General features: G+C 39.3%; 1 protein-coding gene across 1 annotated transcript; it reads right to left on the bottom strand.

The window, feature by feature from the left end:
* Positions 1 to 1412: 1412 nt before the first annotated feature.
* Positions 1413 to 25983, bottom strand: LOC121917289 (kinetochore protein NDC80 homolog). The gene is made up of 17 exons (XM_042443103.1): positions 25830 to 25983; positions 24011 to 24262; positions 23449 to 23538; positions 21535 to 21661; positions 21036 to 21205; positions 19298 to 19400; positions 18503 to 18589; positions 15019 to 15112; positions 12247 to 12353; positions 11657 to 11801; positions 11034 to 11239; positions 10056 to 10208; positions 8898 to 8987; positions 8078 to 8170; positions 7297 to 7427; positions 4687 to 4789; positions 1413 to 2633 (listed from the first exon to the last, which is right to left on the bottom strand). The coding sequence occupies exons 2-17, from the start codon at positions 24109 to 24111 to the stop codon at positions 2493 to 2495; spliced, it is 1941 nt and encodes a 646-aa protein (XP_042299037.1). The 5' UTR covers positions 24112 to 24262; positions 25830 to 25983; the 3' UTR covers positions 1413 to 2492.
* Between the last annotated feature and the right edge of the window lie 258 nt (positions 25984 to 26241).

Here is a 26241-nt window from a genome sequence, read left to right as displayed (position 1 = left end):
TGAATGTTACATATGCATTGAAAATACCAGAGCAAGTATTTTGTTTCTGCAATTTTACCTGCTGTTTTCTTTATTTACACTTACTGCTCATGATGACAAAGATAAAGGAAACATTCCATTTTGAGTCTCCTCTACAGATAATGGTGGCATGCCTGAGCCTTTTAAATAAAAACTTTAACTTAAGGAAGGGAGCCAGCCTATGTATAAAGAAAGATGAAGGTACTAACTGACTTGTAATAACAATCCCAACAGCACAAGGTTGCTGCCTTAATATCAGAAAAATATCTTCACCCCTGTATACGAGAAAAGGAGACACTAGTGTTAGGAGAGAAAACAAACCTCAAATAAATTGGGCTTGAACAGGTAGAAATTATGCCCACCTTACCTCAGATCCCTCTTTTGATTGAATGAGAAAGCATGGGAAGACTGCAGATTTTCCGTCCGATTGGTTTAAATGAAGGTGGAAGTAGGTATAACAGAAAACCCTTGAGCAGCAAAACACAAGATTTTGCTCTTGGTAAACTGGCCCACCTCTGCTGTCTCCACCAAGTGATTCCTTAAAACCTATGTTCCTATACATGGTATGTCTTTTCTGATGAAGCTTGTTATTTAATACCCAAACAACTGCTGGTGTATAGATAAAACAGACATGCTAATGCTAGAAGACATAATTCTAATAGAGGTATAAACTTGTGCCTATGATGTGTCTATGTTAAGTTGTGCTACAAATGGCGGCATATTTATACATGCTATTTGTGTTACTAGAATAAATCTTAGTAGAAAAGCTGCAACTGCTTCCCATGTTAATTTCCTAATAGACCAAGGTTTAAGAATACTTAAGGGGAATACTAATGTTGATGTGATTATTATATTGAACTTGGGAGCTTTGGTGACCAACATAGCAGCTCCTAGAAAATCCAAACAGATTCAGGCCAACAGATATAAGCCAAAGAAACTTCAGTCTTCTACAAGATATAGGCACGGAGGAACTACATCTGTGTCACTATCTCCATCTTCATGGGAAAATATCCTAAACTCTGACCAAGAGAAAATTGGTCCAAAGTGCAAAACTCTTTCAGCACATAGGGCTTCATATACTCTAAAATATCATAAGCTGGTGCGCAGGACACAACACAACCACACAATTTATTTCAAGTGTACTTTCCCTGTGTAAGAGGGACTGGTGAAGTCACTTTTATGTCTCCAGTCTGAGATCTGTCTCATGTCTACAATTCCTGCTTTAAAAAAAAATTGTTTTATTTATATACCGCTATTCCAAAGATCATAGCAGTGAACAGCAAGTAAGCTAATTAGTAAGTAAGCTAATTTTGCCCCCAACAGTCTGGGTACTCATTTTAGTGACCTCGGAAGGATGCAAGCCTGAGTCGAGCTTGGGCCCTTTTGCTGGTCTTGAACTCGCAACCTTGTGGTCTTGAGTGATTGGCTGCAGTACAGGCATTTAACCACTGCGCCACCAGGGCAAATCTGTAGCATGGGTGCAAAACTTGAAGTAAGAATAGTGAAATGTAGTAGAATGCACATGTTTCACTTCCTCTGCGGCTATTAAAGCTGTAGGGTTCAACTCATAGCCTTGCAGATCTACAAGGAAAGGAGAAAATAATTGTACCCTGGCTTGTCAGATCAGCAAGGGATCCTTTCCCTGCACCAAAATTTTGCATATTTTACAACGCAAACAGCTCAAGTGTATATAATTGAACATATCTGCAGGAACTTACTACTAATCAATGGGGAAAACTGGCATAAATTGCACAAGAAAGTGCACAAATGAGGAAAAACACTAATACGTATTTCAAGAAGGAAACAGTCTCACCATCTGTTATGGAACAAAGACAGGAAAAAATGCATGGGAGATGCAGAGAAACTCAACAGATTTTTTTTTACATAATATTGCACTGTAATAGTTACTTTCTTCAATTATAGGATCTAGATGAAAGAATAGTAAAGGATGTGTTTATTCATATTTACTGGGCACTTGTGCTTTGCAGGTCTATGCTACTAGTGCCAGAAAGGCAATCCTTTTTGGATATCTGTGCTCAAGTCTAGAAGTGGCCTTATTCAACATATGTTTTAAAATGGTTTTAGTGTCTCTTGGTCCGAGGGGAAAAAATGATCATTACAGTATGTAGTCATCCCCCATTGCTGCTATTATACAGAAGACAAATTTATATTCTGAGCTGAGGTGAAATACAGTTCTTAATATAATTTATTTAGACTAAGATCCACCATGGCTTTGTTCAATTCCTTGTATGTCCACAGCACCAAATAATTTAACTTTTACCATTGTTCATGTTAAGAAACAAATTGGAAGTGTGAAATTTCTTAATTGGAAGTTTATTTAACAGCTATAAAGATACTTTATTTTTCCAGAAAAATTTACATATGTGGAATATTGTACTAAAAAAGGAATAGTTTTAGGAAAATAAAGTTGAACATGACAGTACGGATTTACAGTTTACATATAATACTATTTATCAACATCTGTCTGACTCATACAAAGTCTCAGTCTTCTTTTTGTATTTGTCTAAGATTCCTCTCAAGTTAGCCAGTGGATCTTCTGACATAAATTTCTGATATTCCTGATCAATCTTTATATTCTGTTCAGTCAGGTACATCTAGAAGAGTTATGACAGATCAGATTATATTGCAGCACTTCCATTTCAGTTTATATTTCAGAACATGCATATATATCAGATATCTCAGACTTTGTCATATTATTACAATTTTCAGATAATAAAATATGTTATATATTTATATTAAATATGGTATGCAATTATGAAATGTGGAAAATCAAAAGATATTGGGAACATGGGTTATTGACTGGCCCTGATGATCCAGAATTTGTATGGTTATCACTTGCTACATGGGCTGGAATCCTGTTTCCTTTGCTGGTGTAGAGTAGTTCAGATAGTTCCCTAACAGGAACATGGTGCAAAAACATCATGAGTGGAATCCTGTTGGCATGTACTGCACGCATAATGGTCTGTTTATGTGAATACAGTCTCCAGGTTTGCACAGGGATAAGAACTGGCTGTGGCATGAGAAAGCTACTGATTCAGGGCCTTCTGTTTCTCCAATGCATGGTTTGAGGGAGGGCTTCCTCAAAATCAAGGTGTGTTCGATATGGACAAGTTGAACAATCTTCTGTAAAACAAGACAGGTGTCTGTCCATGCCCTTCCCACAATGCCATTCATCTAAGAAATGCTTGGCTATGTCCCTATAGTTAGATGCAGAACAAAGGCAACCTCCAAGATCTCCCAGGCTTCTGTGGAGGTACAGGAGGATGATATTATATTGTTGTATGTCCAACTATAGCCAGGAGCTTCTACATTGACCCCGGACACCACATGGCCATGCTGGGTGTGGGGACACAGGAGAAAAGTAAAATGTCAAGAGGATGGGAGTTTCTGGACCTAGATGCCAAGCCTGGATGAGGGCAGTTGGTTATGCTTTCAGAAAACAGCGTGACAGTCTTTCTAGAATATTGTAGTGTTATGTTACAATAGCAAAATCAAAAAGCTTTCTGAAGTCTAAATGTCCAACAAATTTATTATGGCATAATTCCTGAGAGCCATGTGATGTAGTAGTTTGAAAATTAGACTAAGACTCTGGAGACCGGGGGGTCAAATTCCAGTTTGGCCATGTAAACCCGCTTGGTGACCCTGGGTAAGACACACTCAGCCTCAGAGGGTGGCAATGGCAAACCTCCTCTGAAGAAACATGCTAAGAAAACTTGTGATAGGTTCACCTTAGGGTTGCCATAAGTCAGAAATGATACGAAGGCACACAACAACCTGTTTCAGTCAAAATGTTTCTCTAGTACAAACTAGGAAAACATATCTTGTGTGCTGTCAACTCATTTCCAACGTACCTTATTTACCTTATTCACAGTGTTTTTTCAGCAAGGTTTGCTCAGAAGGGGTTTGCCTTTGCCTTCCTCATAGCCAGGAATGTGTGACTTGCCCAAGGTTACCCAGTGGGTTTCTGTGCCTGAGTGAGGATTTGAATGCTGTTCTCTAGGGTCATAGTCCAATGTTCAAACCACTTCACTATGCTGACTTACAGGAAATTGTAAGCTTGGAAAAAATACTCCAGTATTTGTGTAAATTGCTAACCTTCTATTGATTAATTGCAAGGATTTCACCCCAAAATCTGTGGTATTTGGTCAAGATGCAACATATTCCATGTCATGAAGTATGTTCCATGCTTAATCAGATGTATCTAAGATTTGTTTGATTTTAGCCATTTTAACCTTCTTTTTGAACGGTTAGAAAAAATATCAATGTATAAACCTCATCTAAAAGCCTCACAAATTCTAGTTTCCAGATTATAATTGCCTGATATTATTTGTGAATGCCTCAAGGATTCAAAATAGAACTTCCTGCATTCTTCAAACCTAAAGTTTCAGTACCAAACTATGGACATTTTATATAAGGGTGAGTAACTGAGCGCTAATTTTCCATTTATTTATTATTTCCCACCACTCTCACAGTTGCTCCCTATTGGCTATATTGACTACAACTGATAGGAATTATAGTAATAAAGAAGACATAAAGTACATTGACCTACACATGACTTCATGAAATAAGCAAAGTATCACAGATCAGTAGCCTTTGGAATTCTTTCAAAAGTCTAGAATGAGTTCTATCTTATATAGCATGAATTACCTCTACAGACTCAAGATGAGAAAATATCAGTTCCAGAAGATGTTGTAGATTTTTGTCCACTTTCCGACTCTCTTCAGATGTTGTTTTTATGACCACCTGATACCTAAGAAGTAAATATATTACTGTCACAATCCAACAGAAATGTGTCAGTCTTTTGATTTCAAATGGCTTAGGCCATTTTTCAAGGGATTTAGTGGAGATTATTAATTGTTTCTTAGACCTTCATCCAGTAAAGATACTTTGCAATGTCTGAGGCATTAAAAGCATTTATGTAATTAATACATTACCTTGTAAACAACAATAACTCGTTATAACTATTTCACAATCCACTCTTTTTATAGTCAACATGTTTTCCACTTCAAACTAGGAAATGGTATAGTGGGTTGGGAGAAAATAGAGTATTCCTGTATTTGCAGAAACTACCTTCCTATTGGTGAATTGCAAGAATTACATTCAAGACCTATGGTGGCTGATATAATACATATGTCACATATTATCTAACATGTTTCTGTCTTTAATCACATTTAATCGAGATTGCTCTAAAACAAAATTCATACTTCAGCATATATCTCTGCCCCTATTTCATATCATTTTTTCTAAACTACCCAATAATACCAAGTCTATGACTCTACCTCTTTCAGCAGAATCTTATGACTGTTTAGTTGGATGTAAAAAGCCCACTCATCTTATATCATGACAGGTTTATCCTTATCCTTGTGGGGGTGAACCCTAGATGCGCAAATTACAGTTCTTTAGACACATCTTTTGTTACATTTCCTTTGCTCTTGCCATTTTCCACAATGGAGAAATGAAGATGGCAAGCTACTTTTTTTTAAAAAAACATTTTTATTGGTGATTTATCAATCATTTACTGTACTTGAAAAAACAAGATCCAATGATTTGCAAATGGAACCTATTTGCAATTTTATTTTGGATTGCCATTTAGAAGGGAATAATTCTAAACTGCATTTGTAATTTGAAGCGGGAAAAACGTGACAAAACATGTTTAAATTAAAGGAAAAACAAGCATTAAAAATAAAGCCTAAGACAAACACAATGCAGCACCTCAAACCCTTAGCCCATATATCAGAGCTAGGCAAAATGTGGCCCATGGGCTGCCAGGGGCCAAAAAAGTGTTTGCATTTTGCCTCCAAATGCCCTCTAGGTGGCATGGGGGGACATTTTCACTACATTTTAGCCCCAGGAGAGGCCTTTTTTCAACACTGAAAGCGGCTATAAGGGCAGAAAGATGGTGAAAATGCCCTTCCTGGCTTTTAGGGGGAACAAAAATTGTGTATTGTTGTGGCTTTGGGTGCATCCTGTAGGGATTTACCACTTCTCCCACTGCTTTTCCACCAAGTGTGAGGTTTGTCTAAAACTCTGCTATCACCAAGTGTGAAGACTTCCACAAATCTCACTGTAACTACCAAGAGTGAGTATTTGTGTGCCTTCAAGTCATTTCCGACTTATGGTGACCCTATCACAGGTTTTCTTGACAAGTTTCTTAAGAGGTTTGCCACTGCTGTCTTCTGAGGGTGAGAGAGTGTGACTTGCCCAAGATCACCCAGTGAGTTTTCATGGTCAAATGGGGATTCGAATTCTGCTCTCCAGAGTCATACTCCAGTGCTCAAAGCACAATGCCACACTGGCTCACACCAAGAGAGGGCTTTCCCCTCACCCTCACTTCTCCTACCAATATAAAGATGACCTACTGTCCTGCTTCAGTAGCCACCAACCATGGGGCCCTCCTAGATTCCCTTGAGGTATCTTCTTTGTCTCACCACTATCGCAAGCACAGTTGGTGGGGGCTTGAGAGAGGTCCCTCTTGGTGGCTGCACCTACACTCCCAGGGAGGCCAGAATAGCCCTTTCCATCAGCAGGTTAAAAACTGCTTTTTAAACAATTTTTAAAAGAATGGGCTAGGGGGTGCTCTATTGTTTTCACTGAGCTGTTGTTAAGAGCTTGTTTTTAATTGCATTTTGTTCTTTTAACTTGAAGCTGAATTTTTTTAATACAGTGCGCCCTTGGCTTATGCGGGGGATCTGTTCTGGACCCCCCCTGCGTAAGCCAAAACGTGCATATGCCCCACTTGAATGGTGCTTTTGCATGCCCTGGCGGCGTGCGTGCGCCATGGGCGCACGGCCCATTCATTTGAATAGGACATGCCGCCTCTTGCGCCCCACACAGGTTTGAGCGTATGCTCAAACCCACGTATAGCACGCCCCTGCGTATGACACGGGTGCACTGTACTATAAATTGTTTTAATTCTATTTTAATGTTTACTTTTTGTATGTTTTTAATTTGTCCTGTTCTTGTAAATTGTGAGCTGCGCTGAGTCCCAATTTTTTTTGGGGGGGGAGCAGAATATAAATAAATACGATGACAATAATTCCATTCTCTCATCCCTCCTAACAGCTCTTTACCATGTTATTTCTAATACAGAGCCCAAAAATAGCAAAATTACTTTACTGTGTATATAGTAATATATAAACTGCATTGTACACCAAAGTCCATGACCTCACATGTACCCCTCCCCAAATTCCTAAGGAGCCAATGCAGCTTCCTAGCCTCTCACAATTACCCACCCCTGCTATATCTGGTTCAACTTACTGGCATCGAAATTCATGAAGTTCTTTTGTGGCTTCACTGACACCTTCACTGAGCCCATTATAAAGCAATTGTTTATATTTCTCCAACTGCTCCAACTCTTGATCAGCTTTTTCTTCTTCTTCTTCCACCTCCTATAATTAATACATATCATAATATATTGTGAACATTAATATATTTTATTATACTGTGGTTCATAGTCTGTGGTGTACAGACCCCTGGGGGGCCACAACATTCTGACATGTCGTCCACAAAAGCTTGAAGGTTGCTCAGCCCACCTTTTCCGCTCAGCGGATCAGCCACATGACATGTGAAGGCTGGCTGACTCTGCATATTGCCTGTCACCTGTCCTCTTTGGCTGCAGGGTGGAGGCGGCTGAGTAACTGAATAACAGTTGAGCTGATAGCCAGCCTTTGCTCTTTTCTCTCTCAAAAATACAGGTTTAGTTTTTGAAGAAAATATACATATTTTCAAATTGTGGTACACAATCATGGTGCATAATAAAAACTTTAACCTTTTTTAAATCTTGAAAGCAAAACATTACCAATTTTTATTTACAAATACATACCACAAGGTTTATTTATAAACATGTATTCCCTATATACAGTGATGTACAGCTTATAATAGATATACTGAATCGTAAATGTCACAATCACAAATACAATATTTTTATCAAATACATATTATATACACATAAATACCATATATTTATAATGGTTAGACCAACCAGCTCCTAATATTTAATTTTTCACTACCAAAAGCATTTGGGAAATACTAAACCCACCTTCATTTTCCGTTGATAGAGATCTTCCAGTTTTTGGGCTTCTTCTTTTAACATTTTGATAATACTGTTCTGCTCTGCTTCCATTTTGTTTACCTTAAGGAGTGAATATTAATTAAAAGTGTCAACAGCAAAAAAGGGACAATGAGGAAAAGCTTGTGCTTCTAAGCTCTGTCCTTTCTGAAGGTGATCAGCCCAAATATTAAGATGTAAAAAAATATAGCTAAAATCAAGTATCTTGACAGATAATCTAAAGAGCCTATACATTTACTTTTATGTTCTTCAGCCTACATGCCAGACAGAGTTTGCAAATGTGTAGGGTGCATTTTCAGAGCACCCAGAAATCAAAGTCAGCTGGAAATGGCTTCAAAGACCTCAATATTCAGTTTCCATTCTTTTTGTAGAATCCCCTACCCTCCATACTAGCTACTTGTCCACATGCATTTATTTGGGGGTCAGAATTATTATTTTTCTCTGTCCTCTGCCACCATTTCCCCAGCTCTGGTGCTCAAGGCTCCTTAAAAAACAGATAACATTAAAAAAAATCACATCACTAAAAATAAAACCATGGAGTCACAATATAATTAAATTATCAACAGAGGTAAAAACAATTTTAAAAAATATAGACAACACAACACATTAAAACCCTTTTTCCATAAGCAATCAGTTTCAAAATGCCCATCAAAATAAAAAAGTCTGCCTTCCACCAGGATAGCATGGAGATTTCCAGAACCTAGGAGTTATTACAGAGCACAGACCTGAAAATCAGGCAGTGTACTGTGCAATTAGTCACTTTATTGGAACCAAGTATTTAGTCACTCACCTGTTCTAAAGCATCCTCTGAACAGATTTTTGTTTTAGTAGCATTACCAATTTCTTCCTCAGACATGTTTATGAGGTGCATAAGAGGACCCTGCCACAATTACACAAAAATCAAAGGTGGAAAAACAGAAAAAATGTATTTTAGATTTTTGGTCAATGTGTTTTAGTTTTAAGAAACGAAGTACCTCCAAATTGATTTCATACTGAGTGAAATCAATTCCCACAAACTAACAAAACATACTTTCATGCAACCAAATCATTCCTTATCTTGAGCAAACTTATAGAAAACTATACTTAGGGAAGTCCTGTTTAAATTGTTTGAGAACACTTTGGGAAATCTGTTATATTTTAATGGCTTTGAAAAAAATTAACTTTCTGATATACAGTAGGCCCTTGGTATCTTTGGTTCCATGATTCCATGTGAATACTAAAATCCGTGGATGCTCAGGTTCCATTAAATACCATGAAGAGTAAAATGGTTTCCCTTATATAAGATGGCAAAATCAAGGTTTCCGCTTTGGAATTTATGTATTGTTTGAATATTTTCAACCCATGGATGCTTGAATCTGTGGATATGAAGGGCTGACTGTACTATCTATTGTGTCATAACATCATTCATGTCGGATAATACACAGGTGTGTCTAATCCAGCACCCTATTTCCCACAGTGACAAGTCTAACATCCATGGAAAGCCCAAAAGCAGGACAAGAATGCAACTGCTTTATTTGCCTCCTGCTCTCCAGCAATATGCACTAGTAATATCAGAGGCCAGGATCCACCATCATGTTGGTGCTGCAATACCAGCACAATGGAAACTCCAACCTGCCCTGCATCTCCAGCCCTTGGCACTGGCTGAAACCAGTCCCCCAAAGCAAGAATTTGGGTTGTACCGAAGACTGCCATAGAGATTGCAGATGACCCTCTCCCTCATTTGCAAGGTGAAAGTAGTTATGTCAGCAGGTGTTCACCTGTGTCTTGTGTACTGATATACTGCAATAGGCAACAGCATTAAGACAATTATTGTGCACAGTCAACAGAATTCCCTGTGACCAGAGTTGCCTATGAACTTTTCCTGTAACCAGCGTCAAGATCCCCAGTATACTTTAAATGAACTGTTGAAGCTCTTTTTAAGAATTATAGTGGAATTGCATATACGTACATAAATCTGAGACCTGTATTTTTCCAAGCAACTTGGCCCTTCATTAGGGTTAAACTTGATTTCAAAATCAAAGTCAGCAGAATTCTCTGAATTTATAGAAAATAATTTCAATTTACGAGCTAATTTGTGGTAATCTGCCAATGTGGCTTCAATCTGTTAAGAAAAAAACAAGACAGAATAAACAGTAAATCTAATGGAACTTCACAGTGATATATTAGTAGAAAAAAGTCTGTGATAAAACACCTTTGCCTTTTCGAGAGAGGGGAGGGTATTAGGGATTTTATATATTCTGTATTTTTATCTTTTTTAGCCGCCCTGATTGTTCTCAGAGGGGCGGGATACAAATAAATTTATTATTATTATTATTATTATTATTATTATTATTATTGGCATTTTCTTGTAACTTGGTGCTTTAGGGACTCAAAATTATTTTCATGTTTGGTCATGAACACCACTCTTTCTAGCTTTCAAGGACTACTGTATTTAAAAAAAAATGCTATTCAGATGCTATTTCATTACTGCCTGTAAAGGTGCTTTGCTACACCAAACCCAAACAAAATATACACTGGTAGCTGAAGGAAGAGCCTGTGCATTTATTTATTTAATATGCCACATTTTTTCTAAACTGGGCACAAGGCAGCTCTCAAAAATGCTTAAAAATGGTACAATTTTAAAAACACAATTAAAACATCACATTAATATAACAAGTCAAAATTTAATTCATTTAAGGAACGTTAAAGCCAGTGTGTGTTATTAATCTAAGTGTTCTAGTACGTCACATGGAAACTAGGGTTCAAATTCTTGCTCAACCATGGAAACCTACTAGGTGACCTTGACAAATGACATTCTCTCAGCCTAGAAGAAGATAAAGACTAACCTCTGACTAAATCCTGCCATGAAAACTATATGACACGGTTGAAGGCACATAACAATAAATGGAAAATGAATATTCTTTAAAAAAAATTTAGGTTCACTTACTGCCTCTTTTCCTCTAGCATATTTTAATTCCTCATTCCACAATTGATGTTGTTCTGCTTCCAGTTCCTTAGTTTGTTTGTTGACTGACTGTTTTAACTCCTCAATTTCACACTTTAATCTCTCAATATCTGTTATGGAGTACTTCTGGTTATCACAAATTAGTTTCAGCCGCATGTTCTCCTCTTTTAGTATTTCAATGTCCATGGCTAAATTTGAAGGAAAAATAAACTGTAAAATTTCATAAGGGAGGAAAAATTTTTTAACACAATACTAAAGTAAGAACTGTTTTCCTTTGGATGTCAGTATTTACTTTCACTTGCTGTCTTAATATTTTATTAATTTAAGAATAATTTGTTTATTTTTGTGGATCAAGTTAAAAATGCTTGGAAACCTGTGTTTTCAGGAGGACTGCTTATTTTTCACACATTTGAAACTTACTGTAAGATGCAAGAAATTTAGCAATATTAGATCTTGCTTTTATCTACCCCTCCCCCCCATACCACAGTTTATCTCTTTCTATGTAGGTCTCTTTTTTGAATGCTCTGTAAATATTTTCTTTCAGAAAGTCCCTGGTCAACAGAGATAATGAAGTAAGTTACTGATTATCAGTTTTTTCTCCTCACCAGCAGCCTCCTGCTCCTCAGTAATACTCTTTGACTTCTGACGGAGACTGTTCGAGTGAGATTCCAAGTTGGCTAAATAAACCTCATATTTCTTAACATCTGTCTGTAAAGATGATTTCAGTTTTCGCAGGGTCACTAATCGGTCCTTTTACATAGAAAGAAGATAGCGAGATTGCTATTTAGTTAGCATACTGAGGTAAATCAGATTAAATACACACAATTTTGAAAAAAAAAAAACTTTTCCCCAGTACCATATACTGGACCTGCCATATCCACAGGCTCCAGGTCGGTGGATTCAAACAACCACAAATCTGGCCAAATGAGTTGCAACTTTGGGAGGGCTAGGAAAATGGTGGTGTAGTCTTTGTCACTTCTCTGTCAGTTTCATAGTGAGACATGGTTGCCAGATTTGCCCTGGGATTGTTTGCAGCTCACTGATCCATGATCTGGCTTGCGCCTGGTTTCTCGGTCATTAAATATATATTTTTATATGAGACTTGAGTATCTCTGAATTTTTGTATTTCCATGGGGCCCTGGAACGAATCCCCTGCAGATAGAGAGGGCCCACTATACGTAGCCATTTTTCTCACCGGTTCACTTTCTCTCTCCTTCTCACGCCTTGCAATCTCTTTATTCAATCTTTCTTCTTCTGTTTCTAGTGCCTCTACATGATTTTCATGTATCTTGAAAAGATCCTCTGAAAGAAAACAAAAATAATAAACTAAATTATTCTAACTTTTGAAACACATTACTATGTGAAGAGATCTTGTAGCACCTTTGAGACTAACCAAAAGAAAGGAATTGGAAGCATGAGCTTTTGTAGACTTAAGTTTGCTTCCTCAGATGCATTTCTCAGTTGCAGATCAGATGCATCTAAAGAAGTAGTCTTAAGTCTACAAAAGCTCATGCTGCCAATTCCTTTATTTCAGTTAGTTTCAAAGATGCTATAAGATCTCTTCACATACCGAGACTAACACAGCTATATCTTTGAATTCTACCCAACACATTAGTTATACTATTAAAATAACAGGGCCCGGAACAATGGATGCAAGCTACAGGAAAAGAGATTCCACCTAAATATTAGGAGGAACTTCCTGACAGTAAGGGCTGTTCAACATGGAACACTCTCCCTCAGAGTGTAGTGGAGTCTCCTTCCTTGGAGGTCTTTAAACAGAAGCTGGATGGCCATCTGTCAGAAATGCTTTGATTGAGAGTTACTGCATGGCAGAATGGGGTTGGACTGGATGGTCCTTCTGGTGTCTTCCAACTCTACGATTCTATGATTCTATTAGTGCCCAAAAATAAAAACATTAGGTTTCAGTAATTAGTACATACTAAAGCTTCAATGAATATTATTACATACTACCTCATGGAAATCTAATTATAGTGGACCCTTGTTATTCACTGGGGTTTGGTTCCAGGAACCCCTGTGAATAACAAAATCCGTGTACGCTCAAGTCCCATGAAATACAGTGGCATAGCAAAATGGTGTCCCTTATATACAATGGAAAAATCAAGATTTGATACTTGAAATTTATACTTTTTTGGTATATTTTTGAATATTTTCAAGCTGTGAATTTTCAAGCTGTGCTTGAATCTGTGTATAAAAATCAGTGGATAAGGAGGGCCAACTGTATTTCTTTATACATTTAATATCTTATCAAGTTGCATCATTGCAAAGTAATTATACTAATTGTAATTTACACTGGATTCTTCATGGCCTTTATCCTGAACAGAGTTCTAGCCTAGTAGTAAAGGACCAGAAATAAAGAAATGTGTGGAACAGAGGAGGGCTCATGCACAGAATCACAAGGCCATTTTCAGCTTCCCCTAACCAGACATGAACTGCACTGGCATCATTCTCTGGAACCATTCTGGTTAATTCTATTCACTGAGGCTATTTCAGATTTTCTGGGGTTGCGGTCAATGAAATAGCACTTAAAGACAAAACTGCAAACCCAGACAATTTTTCAACCAATTTGAAGTTGAAGGATCCAATGGCTGCACAATTCCCACTCTTAAGCTATAGGAAAGATTAAGTAATATGTATGAACACAGCGGTAAATGAGACCAGATTTCAGGAAGAAACAAAGAGGCAAATGCATGAGGATAAGAGGGTAAGAAGTCCTATCTGAAATAATATTCCAAATGGTCTACAGACTATCTTTGTGGAAGACATTAGTGTAAAATACCTCGAAATAACTTGGTAACTGATAAAGCAGACTGGATCCACAATGTTTCTGGGTGGATGGGCAGGCCAGGGGGCCTATTTCCCTCAGGATAGGGGGCCTAACTCCCTCAGGATCAGTTGTTGGTTACACCAACTTTGGGGTGAAGCAGACAGGCAGGAAGGAGCAGCTAGAGGCTGCTCCCAACCTGACTGCCCCGGCAAACACAGCTTTCAGGCACGTGTATCATGTAAACGCCACACCTCTGGAGGGCCCAGAAGCTACTACTACTAATAATAGGATTTATTTATATACCGCCCAATCACTGGGAATCTGAGCGGTTTACAACAGAGGAGATAATAGATGGTTCCCTGCCCTCAGGCTTACAATCTAACAGACATGACACTCCCATCTGCCTGTCTGTTTCAGGTCTCTCTTGAACAAACCTAACCACAAACCCGTTTAAAACAACTTTGCCTTTGCCCTGGGTTTTATTTTGGTCAATCTGGGAACTGAGTGGATCACTGCCCTGGAATAGTTACAAACCCTTCTGTAATCACTCAGGCTTAAAGGTTTGTCAAAATGAAATGTTGTCACAGCAGGACCAAAAACAATGACTTATTGATTACACTAAGTGGGATGCTGCAACAAAACCCAAGCCAAAAGCAAAGTTAGCTCAAATCACTTAGCTAATTGAAGGCAGTCCTTTGCCACAGACTCTCTCCATTGGGATTTCCATGATGAATGAAACATTTTCCACAACAGGCTGGTTTCCTGGGCTGGACCATGACAAATTTTGCATGCCCTCATTTCCTGATCTTTAAACATCCCATCTCCCTGTCCAGATGGTGCTGACACTTTCCCAGGCAAAATGGGGGAAAAGAGAAAAAGAAAAAGAAGAAAAAAATCATCCCATCCTAACTAATGAAGGAGCATTCTCCTAGGATGTTTAAGATGGAAATGTTCTTATCTGTCCCATTTGTGTGAGCTGAACTTGCACAGCCTAGTGGAAAAAATGCAACTACTGAAAGACTCGCTATATTATTATTATTATTAGTAGTAGTAGTAGTACAGGCCTACTTTGTTAGCTAGGAAATACTCCTTGACAATTCTACCATAAACACATACATCTCCAGAAAAGGATTAACTTCAAAAGCCATTATTCTACTAGGTTTTTAAGTGAGAAATACTTACTTAATTTGCAGTGTATTTCAGCATCAAATTCTTCATATGTGTCTCCTCCCCTCATAAAATGGTCATAACATTTTACAGTGTAATCTAAAAAGAGCTAAGAATAAAATAATTAGTTTGATTTTAGATATTTTAGGAATGTGCATTCTGGGCTGTTGAGAGGAGGAATCCATACAACTAGGGTTTTTCCCATTAACATCCAGCATCAAGCAGGAAGAACAACAGTCTCATGCTAGCTGAAGACAAGTCTTTGATGACTCCTCTCACTCAGGCATCTTAAGAGACCAGTCACAATGGGAGGGAGTTAATTCCTCCACTCAGCTACCCAGAATGAACCCTCACAGTAAGTACCCAATGTGGGTTGAGTTAGTAACAAGAGGTATCCACAGAATTTGGGACATACTGAAGCCCTCAATCTCAAATATAAGGGAGGAAGTGAGTGCACACTAGCCTCTAACCACTACTTACAGTGCCCTTCTTCCAAAGGTGGCATCTGTCAATCTGAATTTGTCACTCTTTTAATAATGAATGAAGTAAGGAAGTAAGGAGGTGACTGCATTACAAATGCCAATGATAAAGGCATTAGTGTAAAACACCGCCAAGGTAGCCACTGCTGTGGTGGAATGTGCCATCACATTAGCTGGGTGAGGCATTCCTGTTAAATCATCTGCTATTAGGATGTATGCCTTAATCCATGAAACAATGGTGGAATAAGACACCCTGCATTCCAAAGAGTCCGGACTGAAAGAGACAAAAGAATCACAATGCTGAAGGGTCTTAATTTGACTAATGCAAATTTTTAACACACTGCACACATTCTACCATAACTTCTCTTGTAGGTGTGATGGATTAGGACAGAGAGAAAGAAGAATGAGTTTTTGAGACATGCTAAAGGTAGAAAAGCATGTTAGGCACAAAGGAAGAATCAGGACAGAGAAAAACATCGATCTCATTAAAGGTGCAAAGGTGTTCCCTAATTGAAAAGGCTGTGTGCTCTGAGAACAGTGAGCAGATGGGATGGTCACCAAAAAGGCAACCTTCAAAGAGAGAAGCGTCAGGGAAACTTTCTGAAGCAGTTCAAAAGGACATTTCGCAAGCTGCTTCATAAACAACGCCAGACTTGTTTTTGAAGGCTAGAGATCCCAAAGATGGGAAACAGTGCCTGATCCAAGATGGCAAAAGAAATCGCACGTGCGGGTAGGAACAGAGCAAGGCACAGCAGCTTACTACTTTTTCAAGGTATCAGGCCTACGGCATAATACACTTTGCACAGGAAAAATCAACCTGAAGTCCCCTCCTTTCTTTGTAATAATGAAGAAGACAGAGTGAACCTCTGAAAAACATTCTGAGGAAGACACCTGTTCTATCGCCTTGGTGTAGAGGATGCCAGAATGCCTGCATGTGTATGCCTTTCTTTTGATCATTCTTTGGCATTGGAGTGGGCAGCAACCTGCTCCAGGGAAACTGGATGAACTTGATTGAATAACCTTGAGAAATTGTGGACAGGACTTGCGTGTCCGTGGTTGTCGACACCCAGGTATCCCAAAAGAAATGGAGTCTGACCCTACTGGAGGAGTGTGGGTGTCAGAACCTTCACCTGGAAGAGGGTCTGGTAACCTCCCCTACAGTTGGAAGAGGACTGAAAGGCTGATAGAAGGGAAGCCTTGATCTATCCCATGAGAGTCTGAAAGAAAGAAAATACCTGGATCTGCCAAACTCCCTTGAGGGACAAAAGGAAAATGATGACTGAAAAGGTCCCATTTCTTGTCCTTAGTCTCCAATAGAATGTTCTTAGAGCCTCTTGTCTCAACAGATTAGTGCCTTTACAGGCTACTGTGAAGAGGTTTGTCCTAGAATGCACACACACCTCCCAATACTTGAGCCAAGAGGAGCATCGAGCCACTGTGATAGCATCTTTAGATCTTGCTGCCAAGATAAGGGGGTCCTGAGTAGTGTCTGTTACAAACTGAAATATTCCGTAAATCTTCAAAAGGCACCTAGGCAAGGACTTATAATCCAAGTCCTTCCTCCATAGTATATCCTCCACCTGGGTCTCCAGAAGATGTTTTAACTGTAATATTAAAGATTGAATATCTTCACCACCAGATGCTTAATGAGATTTTGCTTCAAGGGTGGGGCATGAATGGGGGCAAGTTTCCAACAGAGACTAATCCACTGTAATAGAACCGCTTCCTCCAAAGGAGGGAGGGGTGCTGGTTGAGAGTGGTCATGGTGATAGCTCTGCTGCTTTGTATTAGCAGTGTGCATTATCCATTCCTCACACAAAGCCTGTGAATAAGCTTCTGGTGCTGCTATGGACAAAGGCAGGTAGAAGAACTGACCTCCAAATGGCTGCATGGGAGGAGTCATCAAAGTCTGCCTTCAGCTACTGTAAGACCACGTTGTTCTTCCTGCTTGACTCTGGGCTCAGACAAACCAGTTGTGTGAATTCCTCTTCTAATTATACCTTCATAGTCTCTCTGCTAGTGAAGTGATCCCAAATTGATTACATCAGAGCCTTTCAATTCCTTTGACATCTGTGGAGCATCTCAATTGCTGAGTTGTTATACTGGATGATGCTGTGATGTATAACTGAGAATAACTGTAGTGAACAAATGCAAAGCGAAATACTTCTTGTCTTTGCTAGTTAGCAGCAACTATAGTGAGACATTTTAAAGAACTTTAGCGGGAGGCAGCAAGAGCTTTGTATCAGTTCTTTAGATGAACACAACAAAATACTTTCCATGGCGGGTTACAGACCGCCAAAAAATACGTATGAAATACGTATTAGGGTTAGGAAGGGGCGGTGCTTCCGCACCCCCCTAACCCTAGTACGTATTCCATACGTACAACATGGTGGCGCCCCTTCCACATGGGGGACGCCATGTTTACGTATTGGACGCATAGCGTCCAGACGTGTCGCGGCATCTATGACATCGCGAATGCGCCAGCGGCTCCTCGCGACGTCATAGAGGCGCCGCAAAAAGAAGCTCCGAAATGGAGCTTCTTTTTTGCTCCGCACGGGAACCACACGGTTTGGCTGCTGCGGCTCCCTCACGGAGTAAGTGGCACCGGCGGGAGACCGCCGCAAAGCGGCGGTCTATATCCCGCCCTAGGTATAGCAGGTAGAAGACTTCTTTGTTGTGACAATGAGAAGAACATCAATGAGAAGAATTGTTTAAATCCTTCAGCACCCAGAATCACAGACTATTGGCCAACATGGCTGAGGCTTCTTGGAGCTGATGTCCAAAATCTCTTAAAGCGGACTACAGTACTGCTTTAAAGCATTGCAGATCTGGATGGAAAAGGGCAAAGCACCTTTAGCCAAGATAAGGTAAGCTGCAAACAGCACAAATTTATGTAATTACATCAATTTCTGCAATATCCTCCAGAAAATAATAAAGATAAAGATGGTATAAACCTAAAACATTTTTGTGTAAGATTAGTAGTATGTATTCTACAATTTAGTGGGAGACAGTCAAAATACCTTATTATGCACAATTCCATCTTCAGTCTCTCCAAAAATCTGATCCTCATCAAATGATGATGGGTTCTCTTTCAAACAAAAATATAACTGGAAAGGAGAAAGATACCACATTTAAATCAGCTAGTAATGTCTCAGGCAGTGTGGTTGTGGCATATATGTCTGTACCTGGCTTCCTCTCTACCAAATGCATCTGAGGAAGTTGACTGAAGTCTATGAAAGCTCATGTTGCCAATTTCTTTCAGTTACTCTCAAAGGTGCTACAAGATCTCTCTACGTACTAAGAAAAGTGCTTCAGGAGGATTACCTGGATGCCACTGCCTTGTCTAAACCGGGGGTAGCAATCATGTAGCCAATTAGATATTGCTGGACTCCAGTTCTCAGCATTGCTTACTATGGGCTATGCTGGCTGGGGCTGATGGAAACTAGAATCAAACAAAATCTGGAGGATATAATTCACAGCCCTGATCTAAATCTTCCCAAAACAATCTAGAAAAGGATTTCTGTAATTTTAATGTAAAAGGATCTTGTAGCACCCTTGAGACTCAAAGAAAGAAAGAAGGAAAAATGTTGGTAGTCTAAGCTTTCTTTGATTTCAGTCTGTTTCTTCAGATCCAATTTTCAATTGCAAAGCTTCTGACTGAAAAAATATATGCAGATTCAACAATATTGCATATTTTTTCATAGAAATGTTTGTGTTTAGAGACATATAAACCTATCTTGATTATTGAAAAATGAGCTCCTGCTCAACAAATTCCAAATTATTAAAAGTAAATGGAGATAAATGTTTTGCAATACCTTAACGCAATCTGTCAGCCACACCAATGCTGCTACAATCTGAGGCCATGTATGTGGTGCCCCCACTGTATACATGGAACTTTTTGATAACTGAAAGGGATATCTGTAAAAAATGAAACAAAACACAGAAGTGTTACAATGAAACATCTAAAGAACTGGGAAAATACACAGAACATAAGGTCTAAGTTTGTAAGTTGAGTCAGATATGAAGAAAAACAAAACTTTTATTTTTAACTATGGGCCCGAACAGACAGGCCAAAATAAAGCTTCTTTGGGTCACTTTGAAGGTATGCTATTTAAACGATGCATGCATCCTAAGAGGCTGGAAGCTGTGCCTAAGAACTGGTGCGCAGTTTTGGTACAACTTTTGGGCTCTTAAGATGTGTGTGTCTTTTAAACAGCATACCTCCAAAGTGACCTGAAGCAGCTTTATTTTGGCTTGTCTGTTTGGGCCCTATATATCAAAATAGACAAGAACAGGGTATACATTTAGTATTGCTTAACATAAGTACACTGGTACCCCGGGTTACGAAATTAATTCGTTCCGCCGCCGCTTTCGTAACCCGGGATACTTCGTAAGCCGAATAGCCCATAGGCGCTAATGGGGAAAAAGCCGCGGCTGCGCCGCGGCTCCATTTAAAACAGCGCCGGGGTTTTTTCGTAACCCGAAAAAACCTTCGTAAGCCGAAACAATAAATCCCTATGGGATTTATTCGTATCCCGAAAATTTCGTAACCTGGGTATTTCGTAACCCGGGGGACCAGTGTACTTGATTACATTTGCTACTGTATGAACAGTAAGTTAAAAGAAATATTTCTAAATTTATGATGATAATAGGGATTGGCAATTGTGATCAGGACAATCCCACCTCCCCACTTGTCTGTTGGGCTGTGCACTGGCTTGACCATTTTTCTTTTTTTGAGTTTTTTTATTTTGGTGGGTGGGGGGTCTCTCAGTTGTTGGGGGATGCAAACTGAGGCATTTGTAGGGAGGTTGGCTGGTTTTCAGATAGAAAATCTTATGTAAATCAGTTTGAATTAAAAAAAAAAATGGAGCCTGAGGGCTGTGGTGGGCTCCCTGGGGCATATTTTGCCAACCTCTGATCTATGGGGTAGTATTTTTTAAACTTAAGTAATGGTCCAGGCTCATGGTACTTATCTAAAAAATAAGCTCCATTAAACACAATGGGATTTACTTCTCAATAGGCATACAGTATACAGTGGTGCCTCGGGTTACGAAATTAATTCGTTCTGCGGCCGCTTTCGTAACCCGAAAAGCCTTCGTAAGCCGAATTGCCATAGGCGCTAATGGGGAAAAGCCGCGTTTCGTGCGAAAAAGCCGAAAAAAGCACCAAAAATTTTCTTCGTATCCCGAAAAAACATTCGTAACCCGGAACAATGATTTCCTATGGGATTTTTTCGTATCCCGAAAATTTCGTAACCTGGGTATTTCGTATCCCGAGGTACCACTGTATAGAATTCATTGTTAGCTAATTATAAACAGTGAACCAGTAGATTATAGTGCTGATAGTTATTTTTGATTAAGAGTACATCATGGAAATAGGATATGCCATATGCAGTTTTTGTTCCCTTGTCTAAAATTACTTCCATTATAGTAAGTCGTAGAAGATAATATGACATGAAATCAGCCAGTCTTGATACTCCTCCTGAGAGATATTTCAAGCTAGACAGGCCTTTTTTTCTCTTAGTAAAACGGTATTTGTCATCATGGTTCTTACCCAAGCTCTTTAAAAATCTTTGGGACCTCTTCTTCACACTTGGAACTAGGAAACACATATGAAGGGCAAAGGAATTCATAAATAAAAGTGAAGATTTTAACAAAGTCTCTAACTGATGGAGTCTGGAGTGACTTGACAGTTGCAGGACCGTAGTTGTTTGCTGTAAGAAACTGAGAAAACAGATTTACTTCTGTTATGTATAGTAGATATTTTAAGGAGAATCTTAGTTGATTCATTATACATATTTTAAGTCTACAATGAACAAATTAAGTATTTTCAAAAACTGAATTTTATTTTTAAATTATACATGCTTTAGAGAAGGTGCTACCTTAGTCCTATTATGTGACACAAAACAGTAATATCGAGCATTGCTAGTTTTTAATGTTTGATCATTTGGGAATGCAATTTTAACTAAACAAAATGTATTAACCAAGCAATCTAACCAACTAAAAAACTGCATTCCTAGTTCAACTGCAAACCATTTATTAGTGCTGCATACATCACTCAGCTGGCGGATACACTGCTGGACAAATGCCTTGTCATGAAGCGGCCTAGGATCCTTGATCTTCTCCATATTTCCAAATACACCATACTGGCTGTTTCGTAAGCTTCCAGTGCCACTGCATCTAGAAACAAGATAGTAAGATGACATGTCTGAGGTTTAGTGCATTCTCAGTTTTCAACTATGCGAACAAAGCTATTTGGAAACAGAAAAGATAAGCTACAGGAATAAGACTGATTTAAATCTAGTACGATGCCTATTGCATGCAACATTATAATATTCTAGCTGAGTAATCACAGAATCGTTGAGCTGAAAGAGACTACAAAGGCCATCCAGTCCAACCCTGCCATGCAGGAACTTACAAAGCACCCTGAGACAGCCATCCAGCCTGTTTAAAGATCTCCAAAGAAGACTCAACCACATTCTGAGGGAGTGCATTCCACTGTTGAACAGGTCTTACTGCCTGGAAGTTCCTCCTGATATTTAGGTGGAACCTGTTTTCCTGTAGCTTGCATTCATTGTTCCTTGTCCTATTTTCTGGAGCAGCAGAAAACAAGCTTACTTGATCCTTGATATGACACCCATGCAAATAAAGGGCTATCATATCACCTCTTAACTGTATCTTTTCAAGGCTAAACATACCAAGCTCTCTAGGTCTCTCTTCATAAGGCACAGTTTTCAGACCCTTCACCATTTTGGTCACCATCTTTGGACACATTACAGCTTGTCAACATGCTTTTTGAATTGTGATGCTGGCAACTGGACACAATATTGCAGGTGAGGCCTGACCAAGGCAGAATAGAGCAGCACTATTACTTCCCTTGATGTAGACACTATACTTCCATTGATGCAGCCTAGAACCACATTGGCCTTTTTAGCTGCTACATCACACTGTTGATAATCATGTTCAATTTGTGGTCTACTAGGACTCTCAGATCCCTTTCACATGTAGTCTCGTTAAGCCAGGTATCCCCCATCCTACATCTATGCATTTCATTTTTTATTTGTCTAAATGCAATACCTTACATTTCTCCATGTTGTAATTAAATTTGTTAGTTTTGGCCCAGTTTTGCAATCTATTAAAGCCATATTGAATTTTGATCTTCTCCTCTGGTATATTAGCCACTCCTTCCAATTTGGTGTCATCTGCAAATTTGATAAGCGTGCCCTCTATTCTGTCATCCAAGTCGTTGATAAAGATATTGAATAGCACTTGGCCCAGGACAGAACCCTGTGGCACTGGTCACTTCTGTCCACGATGAAGAGGAGCCGTTGCTGCTCACCCTTTGGGTTTGACAGGTCAACTAATTGCAAATCCACATAACAGTTGCGTTGTCTAGCCCATATTATACTAGCCTGTTTGCAAGAATATCATGGGGACCTTATCAGAGGCCTTACTGAAATCAAGATATGCTATATCCACAGTATTCCCTTCATCTACCAAGATGGTAATTTGATCAGAAAAAGAGAGCAGATTAGTCTGGTATGACTTGTTTCTCAGAAACTCATGTTCACTTTTTGAGATTATGGCATTCCCTACTAAATGTTCATAGACTCTGTTTAATTATCTGTTCTAAAAAGCTTTCCTGGCATTGATGTCAGACTAACAGGGTGATAATTGTTAGGATGAATGAATATATGATGTGGTGCTTTCTTGGTTCTTAAGAGCAATGAGACTCCTTGGTGCCTCCTTTCAGCTTGAATACTATGCCGGCCCTTAAAAAAAATAAAAATAAAACAACACAGAATACTTGTGGTTCTAAAACAAGCATTTTCATAGCATTTCTTCTAATTGGTCCTTCCAAGTATAAAGAAACAGTGCTGCATCTTTTCAGATTGGAATGAACACTGCAGCTACTTTGTCAAGGAAGGGTATGCATTTCATGCATTTCTGTTACAGTGCTAAATTACCTTTTGCTGAAAGTACTGGTTCTCTTTTCTGATGTTGCTAGTGTATACTTCCCAACACTCAGCTTTGACAAGGTCGTCTTCCTTTCTTGCCTTGAAAAGAATATTAAATTGTGCAATGAAAGAAAACTAAATTATCTGTATTATATTAATAAATCCATCTGCTATTGCAATCACTCTGAAAAAGGTTCTTGTTGAAATACAGGCATCAACGTCTTTTCCCTTCTGTTGTGATCTAAGATTATATACATACACAAATATGAGAACAGGTAATACTCCACTTACAATGCATGCACATATTTTTTTTCCAGAAGAAAGGCTTTGTTTTAATATGCTAAAATTTGATATGTGGAATGCCTTTAAGAATCACAGCAGCAGTCTCTCTCTTTCTCCGAAATGAATACTCTTGGAGATTATAAAGAGTCCTCTAGCATCTTTAAGACTATTAAATTTATCTTACAGGATTCCTATGTGGACTAAATACCACGCTATAATGAATTTGTCAATCATAAAAGTGTCACTGACCTTATTTTTGCTGCTTTTATCGGACACAACTATCACTTACGTTTGAGGTGTATGAAATCCTGCCTTGTTGGCATCTGGTACCCTGAGAGGCTGGATGGACTGCCGGGAGCTGATGCGGCGAGTACTTGCACTACTCTTCATTGCTGAAGGGGTGAATTACAAGGCAAAGGGATGAAATGGCCAGCCCTCTGAGGGAGCGAAGATGCCCTCCTGTCAGCAACCGAAGGGGGAAAAGCAGGAAAGTGTAATCGACTCCAGGACACCAGGCGAAGTGAGCTGCTAGACCATCTGCCTATGGGAGGAAAGAGAAAGGCTTGAAATGCCTCAGGGAGTGTGAAGTGGGAAGGGAATACTGTAATAGCATTGGATGTCCTGGGAGGCTGAGGGTCCATCCTATCCCTTCCTACACCCACACCTTGGGTCCAGGAAGGGTTCCTGCAGGGGACAGTGTTCTGTTTCCTTGCAGAAGGAAGGCAGTGAGCTTTGTTTTGTTGAGGCTGTTTGAATACTCATTTGAGATGTGGTGCCGGAAGAGAGCGCTGAGGATACTGTGGATGGCCAAGAACACAAACAAAAGGGTCCTTGAAGAGACCAAGCCTGAAAACCCCCCTGGAAGCCAAGATGATAAAGTTGAGATTGTTGTACTTTGGCCACATCATGAGGAAAAATGAATTAATAGAAAGGACAGTAATAGCAACAGCAACTGCATGATACATGATGTGCCCATTTTGAGACTATGGAGGCTTGAGTCATACAAGGGATGCCTAGTATCACTGGATATCAAAGAGAAGGGGTGGAGCATGACTAAGTAGCATGAATTTATATTAGTGTTTTTAGCTTGCATGTTGCCTCCTTTTTAATTGAATGTCCTACACTTTACGATTCCTTGTCCTCCTTTGCTGTGAGGACATCTGGTCATCCTGGTTCTTGCGTTCTAGAACAGACGAAGCCTGAACTCTCCCTGGAGGCCAGGATGACTAAACTGAGGCTGTTGTGCTTCGGATACACCAGGAGAAGGAAAGACTTTTTGGAAAAGTCATCAGTGAGCCACCGAAGAGAGAGGAGAAGAAGTGTCAGGTTTAACTTAAAAAAGGGGAAAGCAGGGATGGATATATAGAAGTAGAGAGTGTAAAAGAATGGAAGGTTAGAGAGAAAAGAAGGATTTTGGAAATGGAATTATGGCTAAGGAAGTATAGTGAGAGGATATGAAAGGATCCTAAAGAAGACAGGGAATCAAGGAAGGAGAGATAATATAATAGTAAGAAGACTAAGAGGTTCAAGAGATCCTGAATACTGTATCCAGGAAATGTCTTTCATTCTTGCTTTAGTGGCTTGTTTTTGCTTATACATACACAGGTGCATACACACACACACACACACACACACGTACACATATATGCATTGCTGTTTTCTCTTTTTCGTTTATCTGTTGATTTTATGATATGGTATTGATACATAAAAGGAGTTGAATGTTATTGTTTGAATGTAAATTTTAAATTCTGATTTGTCTAATAATTTTCTTTTTTTAAAAAGGGGGGAGGAGAAGAGGAGGAAATAGAAAATGTTTATAAAATATAAATATTTCTAAAAATATTTATAAAACATGAAATGATAACATATAAAAAGTTTCTAAAATGTAAAATATTTATAAATACGTGGCTCGTGGTTCGAGTGCTGGATTAAGACAACTCTGGAGACCAGGGTTCGAATCCCAATTCAGCCAAGGAGACCCACTGGGTCACACTCTCTCAGCCTCAGAGAAAGGCAATGGCAACCTCTCTCTGAACGAAACTTGCCAAAGAAGACCCCAGGATAGGTTTGCCTCAGCTCTGCAATAACTCAATGACGACCATAGTCACCTTTTTTTTCCCAGCCGAGAGCAGCCGCCTTTCCCTCCGAAACCCCTTCAAGCCGTCGCCTTTTGTTGCATTTTCAAAATCAACCGCCACACAGCTACGTCACTGGTGACGTCATCGCGGCTAGCGATGGGGAAAAGAGTCGCTGCTACTTCCGGCAGAGACCGGAAGTTTGCTGCGGGGGAAATCAGAAGCTAAGACAGTGCGCTTTTTAAGGGTTTTGGACTTCATCTCCCAGAATCCTAAACTCTTGGCCAGCATGGCTCAGGCTTCTGGGAACTGGAGTTCACAATCTTTCTTAAGGCCGTGGTCCCCCCAAATGTGCTCTTCAAGGGATTTTGGACTTCATCTCCCAGAATCCCAAGCTATTGGCCAACATGGCTGAGGCTTCTGGGAGATGAAGTCCAAAATTCTC

The sequence above is a fragment of the Sceloporus undulatus genome, unplaced genomic scaffold (genome assembly GCF_019175285.1).
Source record: "Sceloporus undulatus isolate JIND9_A2432 ecotype Alabama unplaced genomic scaffold, SceUnd_v1.1 scaffold_14, whole genome shotgun sequence".
Taxonomy (NCBI): domain Eukaryota; kingdom Metazoa; phylum Chordata; class Lepidosauria; order Squamata; family Phrynosomatidae; genus Sceloporus; species Sceloporus undulatus.
Note: the sequence above shows the minus strand (reverse complement) of the source record. Positions and strands in the feature narration are given on the sequence as shown.

What these genes read in the sequence shown, in the direction of transcription:
- LOC121917289 (XM_042443103.1), bottom strand. Translation starts at nt 24,111, where the DNA reads ATGAAGAGTAGTGCAAGTACTCGCCGCATCAGCTCCCGGCAGTCCATC. An exon ending in AAGATTTTTAAAGAGCTTGG is followed by an intron (nt 19,401 to 21,035) that starts GTAAGAACCATG and finishes CATTTTTTACAG; the next exon opens with ATATCCCTTTCAGTTATCAA. An exon ending in AATACAGGTCTCAGATTTAT is followed by an intron (nt 8,988 to 10,055) that starts GTACGTATATGC and finishes TAATTGTGGCAG; the next exon opens with GGTCCTCTTATGCACCTCAT.